This window comes from Tachysurus fulvidraco, chromosome 2, assembly GCF_022655615.1.
Source record: "Tachysurus fulvidraco isolate hzauxx_2018 chromosome 2, HZAU_PFXX_2.0, whole genome shotgun sequence".
Taxonomy (NCBI): domain Eukaryota; kingdom Metazoa; phylum Chordata; class Actinopteri; order Siluriformes; family Bagridae; genus Tachysurus; species Tachysurus fulvidraco.
The window spans coordinates 1940059-1954088 of NC_062519.1; the positions used below are offsets into that span (position 1 = coordinate 1940059).

General features: G+C 38.9%; 1 protein-coding gene across 2 annotated transcripts; it reads left to right on the top strand.

The window, feature by feature from the left end:
- Nucleotides 1–1208: 1208 nt before the first annotated feature.
- On the top strand, nt 1209–2756 carry mrps16 (mitochondrial ribosomal protein S16). 2 transcript variants are annotated; one of them, XM_027168830.2, is made up of 4 exons: nt 1209–1347; nt 1568–1595; nt 2075–2335; nt 2417–2756. In XM_027168830.2, exons 2-4 carry the CDS (start codon nt 1583–1585, stop codon nt 2545–2547), a joined length of 405 nt encoding a protein of 134 aa, XP_027024631.1. In that variant the 5' UTR covers nt 1209–1347; nt 1568–1582; the 3' UTR covers nt 2548–2756. The 2 variants fall into 2 exon arrangements, with proteins under 2 accessions (XP_027024631.1, XP_027024632.1); XM_027168831.2 differs by having other exon boundaries at nt 1259–1407.
- Nucleotides 2757–14030: the final 11274 nt, after the last annotated feature.

Consider the following 14030-nt stretch of genomic DNA (forward strand, 5'->3'; position numbering starts at 1 on the left):
CTATCTCAGGCGTCATCGGGCATCGAGGCAGGATACACCCTGGACGGAGTGCCAACCCATCACAGGGCACACACACACTCTCATTCACTCACACACACACACACTACGGACAATTTTCCAGAGATGCCAATCAACCTACCATGCATGTCTTTGGACCGGGGGAGGAAACCGGAGTACCCGGAGGAAACCCCCGAGGCACGGGGAGAACATGCAAACTCCACACACACAAGGCGGAGGTGGGAATCGAACCCCCAACCCTGGAGGTGTGAGGCGAACGTGCTAACCACTAAGCCACCATGCCCTCCTTAACTCACTCATTGTTTCGATAATAAATGTATATATATATAATAGCTTACTTTGTGGTTGAAGTAACTCCACTTTGTTGCTTGTTATTGCCTAAAACAGGCTGCCAACAAAATATGTGCCAAAATTACTGACCCCCTAAAGGATTCTTTGAAAAAAATTCTTGAAATCATTATATTTAATTTCCTCACAGTCCACAGGAAATCTGCTCTTGCCTTTTAACTGTGTCCTGGTGGCCTGAGGACAGAATAAAATGTCCCCCAATCATCTGAAAAGTAATTAGGAAGGATTAATAATAGTAATAACAATAACAACATTATAAACCTCATAATCCCCCATAAACTCATGCATTCAGCTAAAATGGGGCTTTTTCCTTTTCTCAGCCACATCATCCAGTCATCTAAGCATCACTAACACACATTATACTTCTTCCTAAAAAAGCCAAAATGTGGAATAAATGCTTGCTCTTTTTTTATTTTCTATTTATTTTTTATTTCCTTCTCTCTGTCTGTATTAATGCTAATGTTTTCCTACAAAATCCAACATTTGTGTTTTTTGTTGCTTTCATATAATAGGTATCTCATACAATAAATAAAAAATAGGCTAAAAAGCAGAAGAGTAAAAACAAATTATAATTATAAAAAAATAAAATCAACGACTAAATATTGCAAAAAAATCTACAACGATTTTTTTTCTGTACAAAATAAATATTTTCAAATGACACGTGTAAATAACAGTACATTGTCGCCATCGAGTGGACAGTCTGTGGAACTGCAGGTACAATTTTATTTCCGGTTACATTTTCCCATGCAAAAAAAAAAAAAAAAACACACACACACACACACACACACACACACACACACACACACACACACACACACACACACACACACACACACACACACACACACACACACACACACACACAAACACAAAAAAAATGGCGGCGCCCTTGCAAATGTCACGTTGATGTCGGTGTTGCTGTTTTACGAAGCGAACCGTAATTTCTTCTCCAAGAAATACATCTCCAAGATTATATACAAAGTGAGTCGAAATCTTTGAAGTGAGAAATGAAATTTTTGCGATAAGAAAGTTCATTCCCATGTAAGTGTCCCATGTATTTAGCATGTAGCAGCTGGCAGATTATTATGATAATTCATAAGTTTTATGGTTTAAACTCATATTTTATTATCACAATCTTCTGCAAATTGTGAAACCATTTCTTTGAGATTGATTGATTTTGTGGCTTTTGATTATTTTCTAGGATTAAAACAGAACCATGGTACATCTGTGTAAGTATTTATTAAAAAATATTAACTGATAAAATCTTATACATCACAAAGCATTTAAAGAGTTTATCTGTGGAGTTTATGGCCAGAGATTCTGTGACCTTCTTTTGAACAGACTTCAGAAATCAATTAAAGGTTAAACGTTTTCTTAAGTAATGAAATAGATGTGTTTTTAATTTACACCTTAAAGTTAATGAAGATCAAATTCTCAGTATAAATAAAAGCTCAAGATAAACATCCAACCTGTCACTTGTGTTGAAAGTGAATCTGAATTTTCTCCGACTTAATTTGAACGAGGTGGAATGAATCTTTAACCCTCGTGTCATTTCACCGTAGGACTTGTGAGACCTGATGCGGAGATGATTTTGTTTCGGAAAAAAATGTGACAAAGTGAATGAGACAAAGAAATATGCTCAGTAAGGGTTTATATTATATTTAAGAAATCCATCATAAAAATATGAATTGTGTTTGTTCGGTTACAGCATCATTATTACTGAAAAAGTATCACGGCGGTCATGTGGTTATCCGCCTGGCACTGGGTGGAGCCACCAACAGACCATTTTACCGCATCGTGGCCGCCTACAACAAAAGGGCACGAGATGGAAAATATATCGAGCAGCTGGGATCGTACGACCCGCTCCCCAACATCTACAACGAGAAACTGGTCAGCTTCAACTACGACAGGATCAAGTACTGGATGGGATGTGGAGCTCATCCTACTAAACCCATAGCCAAACTTTTAGGTCAGTGCATCAACGTTGGAACTCTGTTTGTTTCTGAATTGACGACGTTTTAACTCCTTGTTTGCGATTCGTATATTTCAGGACTGGCCGGATTTTTCCCGTTGCATCCTATGACCATCACAGAGGCAGAACGGAGGAAAGCAGCGGCAGCTCTGAAACAGGAAGTTACACCTCAGGAGGAAAGCGAAGAAGAGAAGCAGGCAGAACAGTAGTGCTTCCTCTTAATGCCTACAACAACACAATGTCTTTCCCAGCATCATTTTAGAAGAACTCTGCTTACACACACACGTGATCTAATGAGTCTTGTCCTGATGATCTAATGTTTTTTTTTTTTTTTTTTTTTTTATTATATCAGTTAAACGAAATTTTTATTTTTATTTAGTGCTAATAAATGTGATCACATTCAAACAATCAAAACATATATTTGTAAGAATTTTTTTTTTATGTTTCATGTTTTTTACACATTTTATCAAGTACACTTTAAAAATATAATTTTTCCTTTCAAAGACCTCTTAGGTTCATTACCATGTATCTGACGAGTTTTATGCCAAATATTCTCCAGAAATCCGTGTGCACGAGTCTCACGGGTTCACGTCTCTCTTATGAAGGGTTTCCTGCAGCTAAACTGGTGGTTAATATAAATAATAGAAGGATTAACAGGAAATATATATTTTTTTTTATCCCGGGCAAGATCCATAATCAGATCAAATTGAAATAGCAAAGAGAGGTGTGGCTGTTATGACTACGGGGCAATAAAAAACCGTTTCTAAGAATCATTTATGAGTTCCAAGTACGTATCTGTTTATAGAACAGAAAGGTCAGATGTAATAAACTGACTTCTACGCCCTTTGGATAGAAATCGCATCTCTGCTGACAAATGCATTGGAATGTTTCTCCATTTCCAGCCCTTCAGCGTGATATGATTCGGTTCGATGTGTCATAATACCACTGATCTGAGATTTCCTCAATTCTGTGCAAATAATCTGTGATTCGGTGACACCAAGAAACCAAGTGTCTGGAATGATTCCTCTGACCAATCCTGTGCTTTTATCTTTTTTCAGATATATCTGGGTGTTTCGACGTGAACGGATCAAAACAGCCAAGATAATATTTCAAGATTATAAAGTTGTGTGCTTAAGATGTAGATTTTACAATCACCTGATACGTTTTTGAGGTGTGTTACACATGCAACAAGAAAAAAATAGAAATACTTCACTGAGCTTCGTATTAACATCGATGTGGACTGAGACATGACAAAGACATTCAGTAAACAGGAGGAAATAAACATTTACTGGCCCATGGAAAAAATATATTTGGGATAAGATCACACAAATAAATTGGTGCAGAAATGTTTATTTTTCACCTTATATTGGCCCAGACTAGCTCACACAATCTGAGTAAAAAAAATTAAGCAATAAATTCTTTATCAAAACTTAAAAAGAATAAACAGCCAAAGTATGAAGACTGGATTCATATGAGGATCGGTTTAATGGCGCTCGAGCAAGACCTCAAACAAAGCAGCTGGTATGAGTGGTACAAGTGGCGTAATCACTCAACCTGCACCGACGTCCTATTGGACTTCATTCGTTTGATAAATGTTCTTTTTTTTCCAACCGTTTTCAGATAATTTTTTTAGCATGTTCCATAGCTTTTGTTCAATTATATTTCGGCACACATGTTAGTTTCTTACTGGTTTGGCTTTTTTCCTTCAACTGCACACAAATTTATGTTAACGTCCTTTTTGTAAATCCATTCGGGGAAGCTGCCTTCTTTCAAAGTCAAAGTCAAGTTTATTTATAAAGTACTTTTTTTTTTAAAAACAACAAGTGTTTGTCAAAGTGCTGTACATACAAAAAGGAAACATGATTCATTAATACAAACAGTCAGCACCATAGAAGTAAAACACTTAAGACACAATAAAACAATAAAAGAAAGCAGCTCTCACATGGCATCGGACGCCAGACTGTAAAAATAGATTTTTAGGCCAGATTTAAAGACCTCAAGTGTTTGAGCTTGTCTGATATAGAGAGGCAAACTGTTCCAGAGCTTCGGGTCCGCTCCTGCAAAGGCTCGGTCCCTCCTGCTCTTCAGTTTTACTCTTGGAACAGCTAAAAGCAAATGGTCAGCAAACCTTTGTGCTCTTGGCGGAGCGTACAGATTAATCAGATCTGATATGTAACTTGCCTCTGACCCATTAATAGATTTATAAACAAGCACCGATATTTTAAAATGAATCCTATAATGGACAGGTAGCCAGTGAAGAGACTCGAGAATGGGAGTGATATGTTCCCGCTTTCGTGCCCGTCAGTAGGCGAGCTGTCGCATTCTGGACCATTTGGAGTCTGGAGAGAGATTCCTGAATAATACCTAAATAAAGGCTGTTACAGTAATCAAGGCGACTTGAAATGAAAATAACTAATTGAAATGAAAACTAATTATTCTTTGGTTTATATCAGTTTTTGTTATTTTTATTTTTGTTAACAATTTTCTACAGCAGCATTATTTCTAAAAAATAATAATAACTTTCCTGACATCTAAATTTGCCTCAGGCTACTGTTTGTGTGAGATTCCTTTAACCTGGATCATTCTAGGATTTCCTTTAACGCATCATATCGTAAAAAAAATGGGCTGGATTGTCATAGAAGTTTATTTATTAACTCTGAGATTCAGTTACGTTTAATAGGGGGTGTGATCGCTCTACCCTCGTTCACATTACAGTGGTTTACTAAAGGCGTGACTCTTACCTTTCTCGACTACTTGATGACATACAGAACACACAGTACTCATCACTCCATTATCTGGTGGAACAGAAAGACATGAAGATTCCTTCCTGAAGCCGATGATACAGATGCAGAGGAGAAAAAAAAGACATTTACATGAGAGAACTGTCATATTTATCACCACAAACAAACCAATTTAATGAGAATGGAATGTTTTATAGGAAACAAACCAACACCTCTTCCTGCAATCTTCTTGACTGTAATATTTCTGATATCAGCAGCATCACAGCATGGTAAGTTTAACCCAATTTTAGCAAACAAATATAAAGATATTTCTGGAGAATTTGTTACTGTTACGCACAATAGATTAAGATCAGATTGAAAATGTGAAAGTGTCGAAAATTTATTTCTGTAGATTTGTTTGGCACGCACTGCTTGCTCATAGGTCTGGGATTCCGGACCTCGGTGTTAATTGAAAATTGTTTAGAGTTAAAATTTTCTTCAGAGTAAAGATGTTCAAGATTGGGTTATAATGAAATACAACAATATCATGAATATAAAAAATAATTCTTCATTTAATACACGACAGAGGTGGGAGTAAGTCACAAGTAAGTCTCAAGTCTTAACCTTCTAGTCTCAAGCAAGTCCGAGTCAATTTTTGTGAGAGTCAAGTCAAGTCAAGTCAAGTCAGTGCTTTATGTCAAGAAATTGAAGTCAAGTCGTAGCTTGAGTCAAGCAAGTCACTGGCAAGTATATATTAAACAAAGTTAAATCTACAGTATTTATAAACTATGAGAGTTTTATTTGCAACAAAAAATTATTATATGCATTTATTTTTAAAAGGTATCCACATACAGGTGAGTTGTAAATACAATAAAAATGACAAAAACTACAATGCCTAAGATGTAAACGTAACCGAAATAAGTCCAAAATAAAAACATGAAATGTTTCAATATGTTAAAAGGATAAATACATTAGATCCTTCCTTTTTAACAACAGAATAACAAGAATCAATCACGTCAATCAAAAAATGTAAATTATTGAATCACACAAACCTTGAAGTGAATTAACTATTGGATAGAGAGAGATGATTGGAGTGAGTGTAATTTATTAATATTAAAGGAATAGTTCACCTGAAAATTAAAATTCTGTCATTTTATCACCCTCATGATGTTACAAAACTGTATAAATTTCTTTGTTTTAATGAACACACATGTAGATATTTTGAGGAATGTTTGTAACCAAACTATTCATGAGTCTCAAGTCATGAATGTCAAGTCAAAGTCAAGTCGAGTCTTTTTTAAATATTTGTCAAGGAAGTCTAAAGTCTCAAGTCTCAAATTTGTGACTTAAGTCTGACTCGAGTCAAGTCATATGACTTGAGTCCCCCATCTCTGGTACACAATGCTTTAAAAATGGCTCAGATGGCTTTAGGGATAGGTCATGTTTAAGAGTGACATGTTGGTATTGAAACATATTTTAATATGTATTTTAATCCATTAAAGTCTTACTGTACGATTAACCTATAAAAGTGATGATAAAGAGCCATAAAAGATCTTGTATTTGGATTATGAACCAGCACTCCACAAAATATTTGCAAAAAGTTAAGAATAATTTTTAATTGTTTTTTATTGGCATTTTATACAGCAGAGGAATCATCACAGACCATGCCATCATCTTCAAATGAAGAAGCCAGTTCAACACCTGCAACATCAGTCAATTTTAAATCTGTGGTACCTGCTGCAACAAACTCAATAGAATACACATCACATAAAATAACTGCACCAACTGCTGAAAACCTGTTAGCTGCAGAAACAAATCAGCATTCATCATTTCCAGCTAGAGATGAAAATATGGCTTCAAGCGAAGCTGTCCATTCAACAACATCCACCCACTCGACATCTATGCCTTTAACAGATTATCCTTCCGTCAGTTCTGACACTACAGAACCAACTTCAACAGAGTACACATCAAGTATCCTAACTGGACAGACTTCTGAATCTTCACCTTCACCAGACCAAACAATCCAGCAATCATCAGCATTTCCATCCACAGATGAAACCATGGCTTCATTTTCAACAACTGAACACATGTCCACAACTATACTAACATCATTCACAGAAATTACAACGGAATCACTTCCTACAAAGGAAGTGTCCACACAAGTAAGTCCAGAGTTCTCAACTGAAGGGATGCAATCTCAATCAACTAGTGACTCAGCAACAACTTTAACATCAGAGGAATCAGCTCAATCCACTTTGTCCGCCTCAAGCGATGCTGTCCATTCAACAACATCCACCCACTCGACATCTATGCCTTTAACAGATTATCCTTCCGTCAGTTCTGACACGACAGAACCAACTTCAACAGAGTACACATCAAGTATCCTAACTGGACAGACTTCTGAATCTTCACCTTCACCAGACCAAACAATCCAGCAATCATCAGCATTTCCATCCACAGATGAAACCATGGCTTCATTTTCAACAACTGAACACATGTCCACAACTATACTAACATCATTCACAGAAATTACAACGGAATCACTTCCTACAAAGGAAGTGTCCACACAAGTAAGTCCAGAGTTCTCAACTGAAGGGATGCAATCTCAGTCAACTAGTGACTCAGCAACAACTTTAACACCAGAGGAATCAGATCATTCCACTTTGTCCGCCTCAAGCGATGCTGTCCATTCAACAACATCCACCCAGTCGACATCTATGCCTTTAACAGATTATCCTTCCGTCAGTTCTGACACGACAGAACCAACTTCAACAGAGTACACATCAAGTATCCTAACTGGACAGACTTCTGAATCTTCACCTTCACCAGACCAAACAATCCAGCAATCATCAGCATTTCCATCCACAGATGAAACCATGGCTTCATTTTCAACAACTGAACACATGTCCACAACTATACTAACATCATTCACAGAAATTACAACGGAATCACTTCCTACAAAGGAAGTGTCCACACAAGTAAGTCCAGAGTTCTCAACTGAAGGGATGCAATCTCAATCAACTAGTGACTCAGCAACAACTTTAACATCAGAGGAATCAGCTCATTCCACCGTCTCTTACACTAGCGAAGCTGTCCATTCAACAACATCCACCCACTCGACATCTATGCCTTTAACAGATTATCCTTCCGTCAGTTCTGACACGACAGAACCAACTTCAACAGAGTACACATCAAGTATCCTAACTGGACAGACTTCTGAATCTTCACCTTCACCAGACCAAACAATCCAGCAATCATCAGCATTTCCATCCACAGATGAAACCATGGCTTCATTTTCAACACCTGAACACATGTCCACAACTATACTAACATCATTCACAGAAATTACAACGGAATCACTTCCTACAAAGGAAGTGTCCACACAAGTAAGTCCAGAGTTCTCAACTGAAGGGATGCAATCTCAATCAACTAGTGACTCAGCAACAACTTTAACATCAGAGGAATCAGCTCATTCCACCGTCTCTTACACCAGCGAAGCTGTCCATTCAACAACATCCACCCACTCGACATCTATGCCTTTAACAGATTATCCTTCCGTCGGTTCTGACACTACCGAACCAACTTCAACAGAGTACACATCAAGTATCCTAACTGGACAGACTTCTGAATCTTCACCTTCACCAGACCAAACAATCCAGCAATCATCAGCATTTCCATCCACAGATGAAACCATGGCTTCATTTTCAACAACTGAACACATGTCCACAGCTATACTAACATCATTCACAGAAATTACAACAGAATCACTTCCTACAAACGAAGTGTCCACACAAGTAAGTCCAGAGTTCTCAACTGAAGGGATGCAATCTCAATCAACTAGTGACTCAGCAACAACTTTAACATCAGAGGAATCAGCTCATTCCACTGTCTCTTACACAAGCGAAGCTGTCCATTCAACAACATCCACCCACTCGACATCTATGCCTTTAACAGATTATCCTTCCGTCAGTTCTGACACTACCGAACCAACTTCAACAGAGTACACATCAAGTATCCTAACTGGACAGACTTCTGAATCTTCACCTTCACCAGACCAAACAATCCAGCAATCATCAGCATTTCCATCCACAGATGAAACCATGGCTTCATTTTCAACACCTGAACACATGTCCACAACTATACTAACATCATTCACAGAAATTACAACGGAATCACTTCCTACAAAGGAAGTGTCCACACAAGTAAGTCCAGAGTTCTCAACTGAAGGGATGCAATCTCAATCAACTAGTGACTCAGCAACAACTTTATCATCAGAGGAATCAGCTCATTCCACTGTCTCTTACACAAGCGAAGCTGTCCATTCAACAACATCCACCCACTCGACATCTATGCCTTTAACAGATTATCCTTCCGTCAGTTCTGACACTACTGAACCAACTTCAACAGAGTACACATCAAGTATCCTAACTGGACAGACTTCTGAATCTTCACCTTCATCAGACCAAACAATCCAGCAATCATCAGCATTTCCATCCACAGATGAAACCATGGCTTCATTTTCAACACCTGAACACATGTCCACAACTATACTAACATCATTCACAGAAATTACAACGGAATCACTTCCTACAAAGGAAGTGTCCACACAAGTAAGTCCAGAGTTCTCAACTGAAGGGATGCAATCTCAATCAACTAGTGACTCAGCAACAACTTTAACATCAGAGGAATCAGCTCATTCCACTGTCTCTTACACAAGCGAAGCTGTCCATTCAACAACATCGACCCACTCGACATTTATACCTTTAACAGATTATCCTTCCGTCAGTTCTGACACGACATGAACCAACTTCAACAGAGTACACATCAAGTATCCTAACTGGACAGACTTCTGAATCTTCACCTTCATCAGACCAAACAATCCAGCAATCATCAGCATTTCCATCCACAGATGAAACCATGGCTTCATTTTCAACACCTGAACACATGTCCACAACTATACTAACATCATTCACAGAAATTACAACGGAATCACTTCCTACAAAGGAAGTGTCCACACAAGTAAGTCCAGAGTTCTCAACTGAAGGGATGCAATCTCAATCAACTAGTGACTCAGCAACAACTTTAACATCAGAGGAATCAGCTCATTCCACTGTCTCTTACACAAGCGAAGCTGTCCATTCAACAACATCGACCCACTCGACATTTATACCTTTAACAGATTATCCTTCCGTCAGTTCTGACACTACTGAACCAACTTCAACAGAGTACACATCAAGTATCCTAACTGGACAGACTTCTGAATCTTCACCTTCACCAGACCAAACAATCCAGCAATCATCAGCATTTCCATCCACAGATGAAACCATGGCTTCATTTTCAACAACCTGAACACATGTCCACAACTATACTAACATCATTCACAGAAATTACAACGGAATCACTTCCTACAAAGGAAGTGTCCACACAAGTAAGTCCAGAGTTCTCAACTGAAGGGATGCAATCTCAATCAACTAGTGACTCAGCAACAACTTTAACATCAGAGGAATCAGCTCATTCCACTGTCTCTTACACAAGCGAAGCTTTCCATTCAACAACATCCACCCACTCGACATCTATGCCTTTAACAGATTATCCTTCCGTCAGTTCTGACACGACTAGAACCAACTTCAACAGAGTACACATCAAGTATCCTAACTGGACAGACTTCTGAATCTTCACCTTCACCAGACCAAACAATCCAGCAATCATCAGCATTTCCATCCACAGATGAAACCATGGCTTCATTTTCAACACCTGAACACATGTCCACAACTATACTAACATCATTCACAGAAATTACAACGGAATCACTTCCTACAAAGGAAGTGTCCACACAAGTAAGTCCAGAGTTCTCAACTGAAGGGATGCAATCTCAATCAACTAGTGACTCAGCAACAACTTTAACATCAGAGGAATCAGCTCATTCCACTGTCTCTTACACAAGCGAAGCTGTCCATTCAACAACATCCACCCACTCGACATCTATGCCTTTAACAGATTATCCTTCCGTCAGAACTGACACTACAGAACCAACTTCAACAGAGTACACATCAAGTATCCTAACTGGACAGACTTCTGAATCTTCACCTTCACCAGACCAAACAATCCAGCAATCATCAGCATTTCCATCCACAGATGAAACCATGGCTTCATTTTCAACACCTGAACACATGTCCACAACTATACTAACATCATTCACAGAAATTACAACGGAATCACTTCCTACAAAGGAAGTGTCCACACAAGTAAGTCCAGAGTTCTCAACTGAAGGGATGCAATCTCAATCAACTAGTGACTCAGCAACAACTTTAACATCAGAGGAATCAGCTCATTCCACTGTCTCTTACACAAGCGAAGCTGTCCATTCAACAACATCGACCCACTCGACATTTATACCTTTAACAGATTATCCTTCCGTCAGTTCTGACACTACTGAACCAACTTCAACAGAGTACACATCAAGTATCCTAACTGGACAGACTTCTGAATCTTCACCTTCACCAGACCAAACAATCCAGCAATCATCAGCATTTCCATCCACAGATGAAACCATGGCTTCATTTTCAACACCTGAACACATGTCCACAACTATACTAACATCATTCACAGAAATTACAACGGAATCACTTCCTACAAAGGAAGTGTCCACACAAGTAAGTCCAGAGTTCTCAACTGAAGGGATGCAATCTCAATCAACTAGTGACTCAGCAACAACTTTAACATCAGAGGAATCAGCTCATTCCACTGTCTCTTACACAAGCGAAGCTGTCCATTCAACAACATCGACCCACTCGACATTTATACCTTTAACAGATTATCCTTCCGTCAGTTCTGACACTACTGAACCAACTTCAACAGAGTACACATCAAGTATCCTAACTGGACAGACTTCTGAATCTTCACCTTCACCAGACCAAACAATCCAGCAATCATCAGCATTTCCATCCACAGATGAAACCATGGCTTCATTTTCAACACCTGAACACATGTCCACAACTATACTAACATCATTCACAGAAATTACAACGGAATCACTTCCTACAAAGGAAGTGTCCACACAAGTAAGTCCAGAGTTCTCAACTGAAGGGATGCAATCTCAATCAACTAGTGACTCAGCAACAACTTTAACATCAGAGGAATCAGCTCATTCCACTGTCTCTTACACAAGCGAAGCTGTCCATTCAACAACATCCACCCACTCGACATCTATGCCTTTAACAGATTATCCTTCCGTCAGTTCTGACACTACTGAACCAACTTCAACAGAGTACACATCAAGTATCCTAACTGGACAGACTTCTGAATCTTCACCTTCACTCAGACCAAACAATCCAGCAATCATCAGCATTTCCATCCACAGATGAAACCATGGCTTCATTTTCAACACCTGAACACATGTCCACAACTATACTAACATCATTCACAGAAATTACAACGGAATCACTTCCTACAAAGGAAGTGTCCACACAAGTAAGTCCAGAGTTCTCAACTGAAGGGATGCAATCTCAATCAACTAGTGACTCAGCAACAACTTTAACATCAGAGGAATCAGCTCATTCCACTGTCTCTTACACAAGCGAAGCTGTCCATTCAACAACATCCACCCACTCGACATCTATGCCTTTAACAGATTATCCTTCCGTCAGTTCTGACACTACAGAACCAACTTCAACAGAGTACACATCAAGTATCCTAACTGGACAGACTTCTGAATCTTCACCTTCACCAGACCAAACAATCCAGCAATCATCAGCATTTCCATCCACAGATGAAACCATGGCTTCATTTTCAACACCTGAACACATGTCCACAACTATACTAACATCATTCACAGAAATTACAACGGAATCACTTCCTACAAAGGAAGTGTCCACACAAGTAAGTCCAGAGTTCTCAACTGAAGGGATGCAATCTCAATCAACTAGTGACTCAGCAACAACTTTAACATCAGAGGAATCAGCTCATTCCACTGTCTCTTACACAAGCGAAGCTGTCCATTCAACAACATCCACCCACTCGACATCTATGCCTTTAACAGATTATCCTTCCGTCAGTTCTGACACGACAGAACCAACTTCAACAGAGTACACATCAAGTATCCTAACTGGACAGACTTCTGAATCTTCACCTTCACCAGACCAAACAATCCAGCAATCATCAGCATTTCCATCCACAGATGAAACCATGGCTTCATTTTCAACACCTGAACACATGTCCACAACTATACTAACATCATTCACAGAAATTACAACGGAATCACTTCCTACAAAGGAAGTGTCCACACAAGTAAGTCCAGAGTTCTCAACTGAAGGGATGCAATCTCAATCAACTAGTGACTCAGCAACAACTTTAACATCAGAGGAATCAGCTCATTCCACTGTCTCTTACACAAGCGAAGCTGTCCATTCAACAACATCCACCCACTCGACATCTATGCCTTTAACAGATTATCCTTCCGTCAGTTCTGACACGACAGAACCAACTTCAACAGAGTACACATCAAGTATCCTAACTGGACAGACTTCTGAATCTTCACCTTCACCAGACCAAACAATCCAGCAATCATCAGCATTTCCATCCACAGATGAAACCATGGCTTCATTTTCAACACCTGAACACATGTCCACAACTATACTAACATCATTCACAGAAATTACAACGGAATCACTTCCTACAAAGGAAGTGTCCACACAAGTAAGTCCAGAGTTCTCAACTGAAGGGATGCAATCTCAATCAACTAGTGACTCAGCAACAACTTTAACATCAGAGGAATCAGCTCATTCCACTGTCTCTTACACAAGCGAAGCTGTCCATTCAACAACATCCACCCACTCGACATCTATGCCTTTAACAGATTATCCTTCCGTCAGTTCTGACACGACAGAACCAACTTCAACAGAGTACACATCAAGTATCCTAACTGGACAGACTTCTGAATCTTCACCTTCACCAGACCAAACAATCCAGCAATC

Coding starts and splice junctions, on each gene's coding strand:
- mrps16 (XM_027168830.2), top strand. Junction 2,336..2,416: donor ACCCATAGCCAAACTTTTAG/GTCAGTGCATCA, acceptor CGTATATTTCAG/GACTGGCCGGATTTTTCCCG.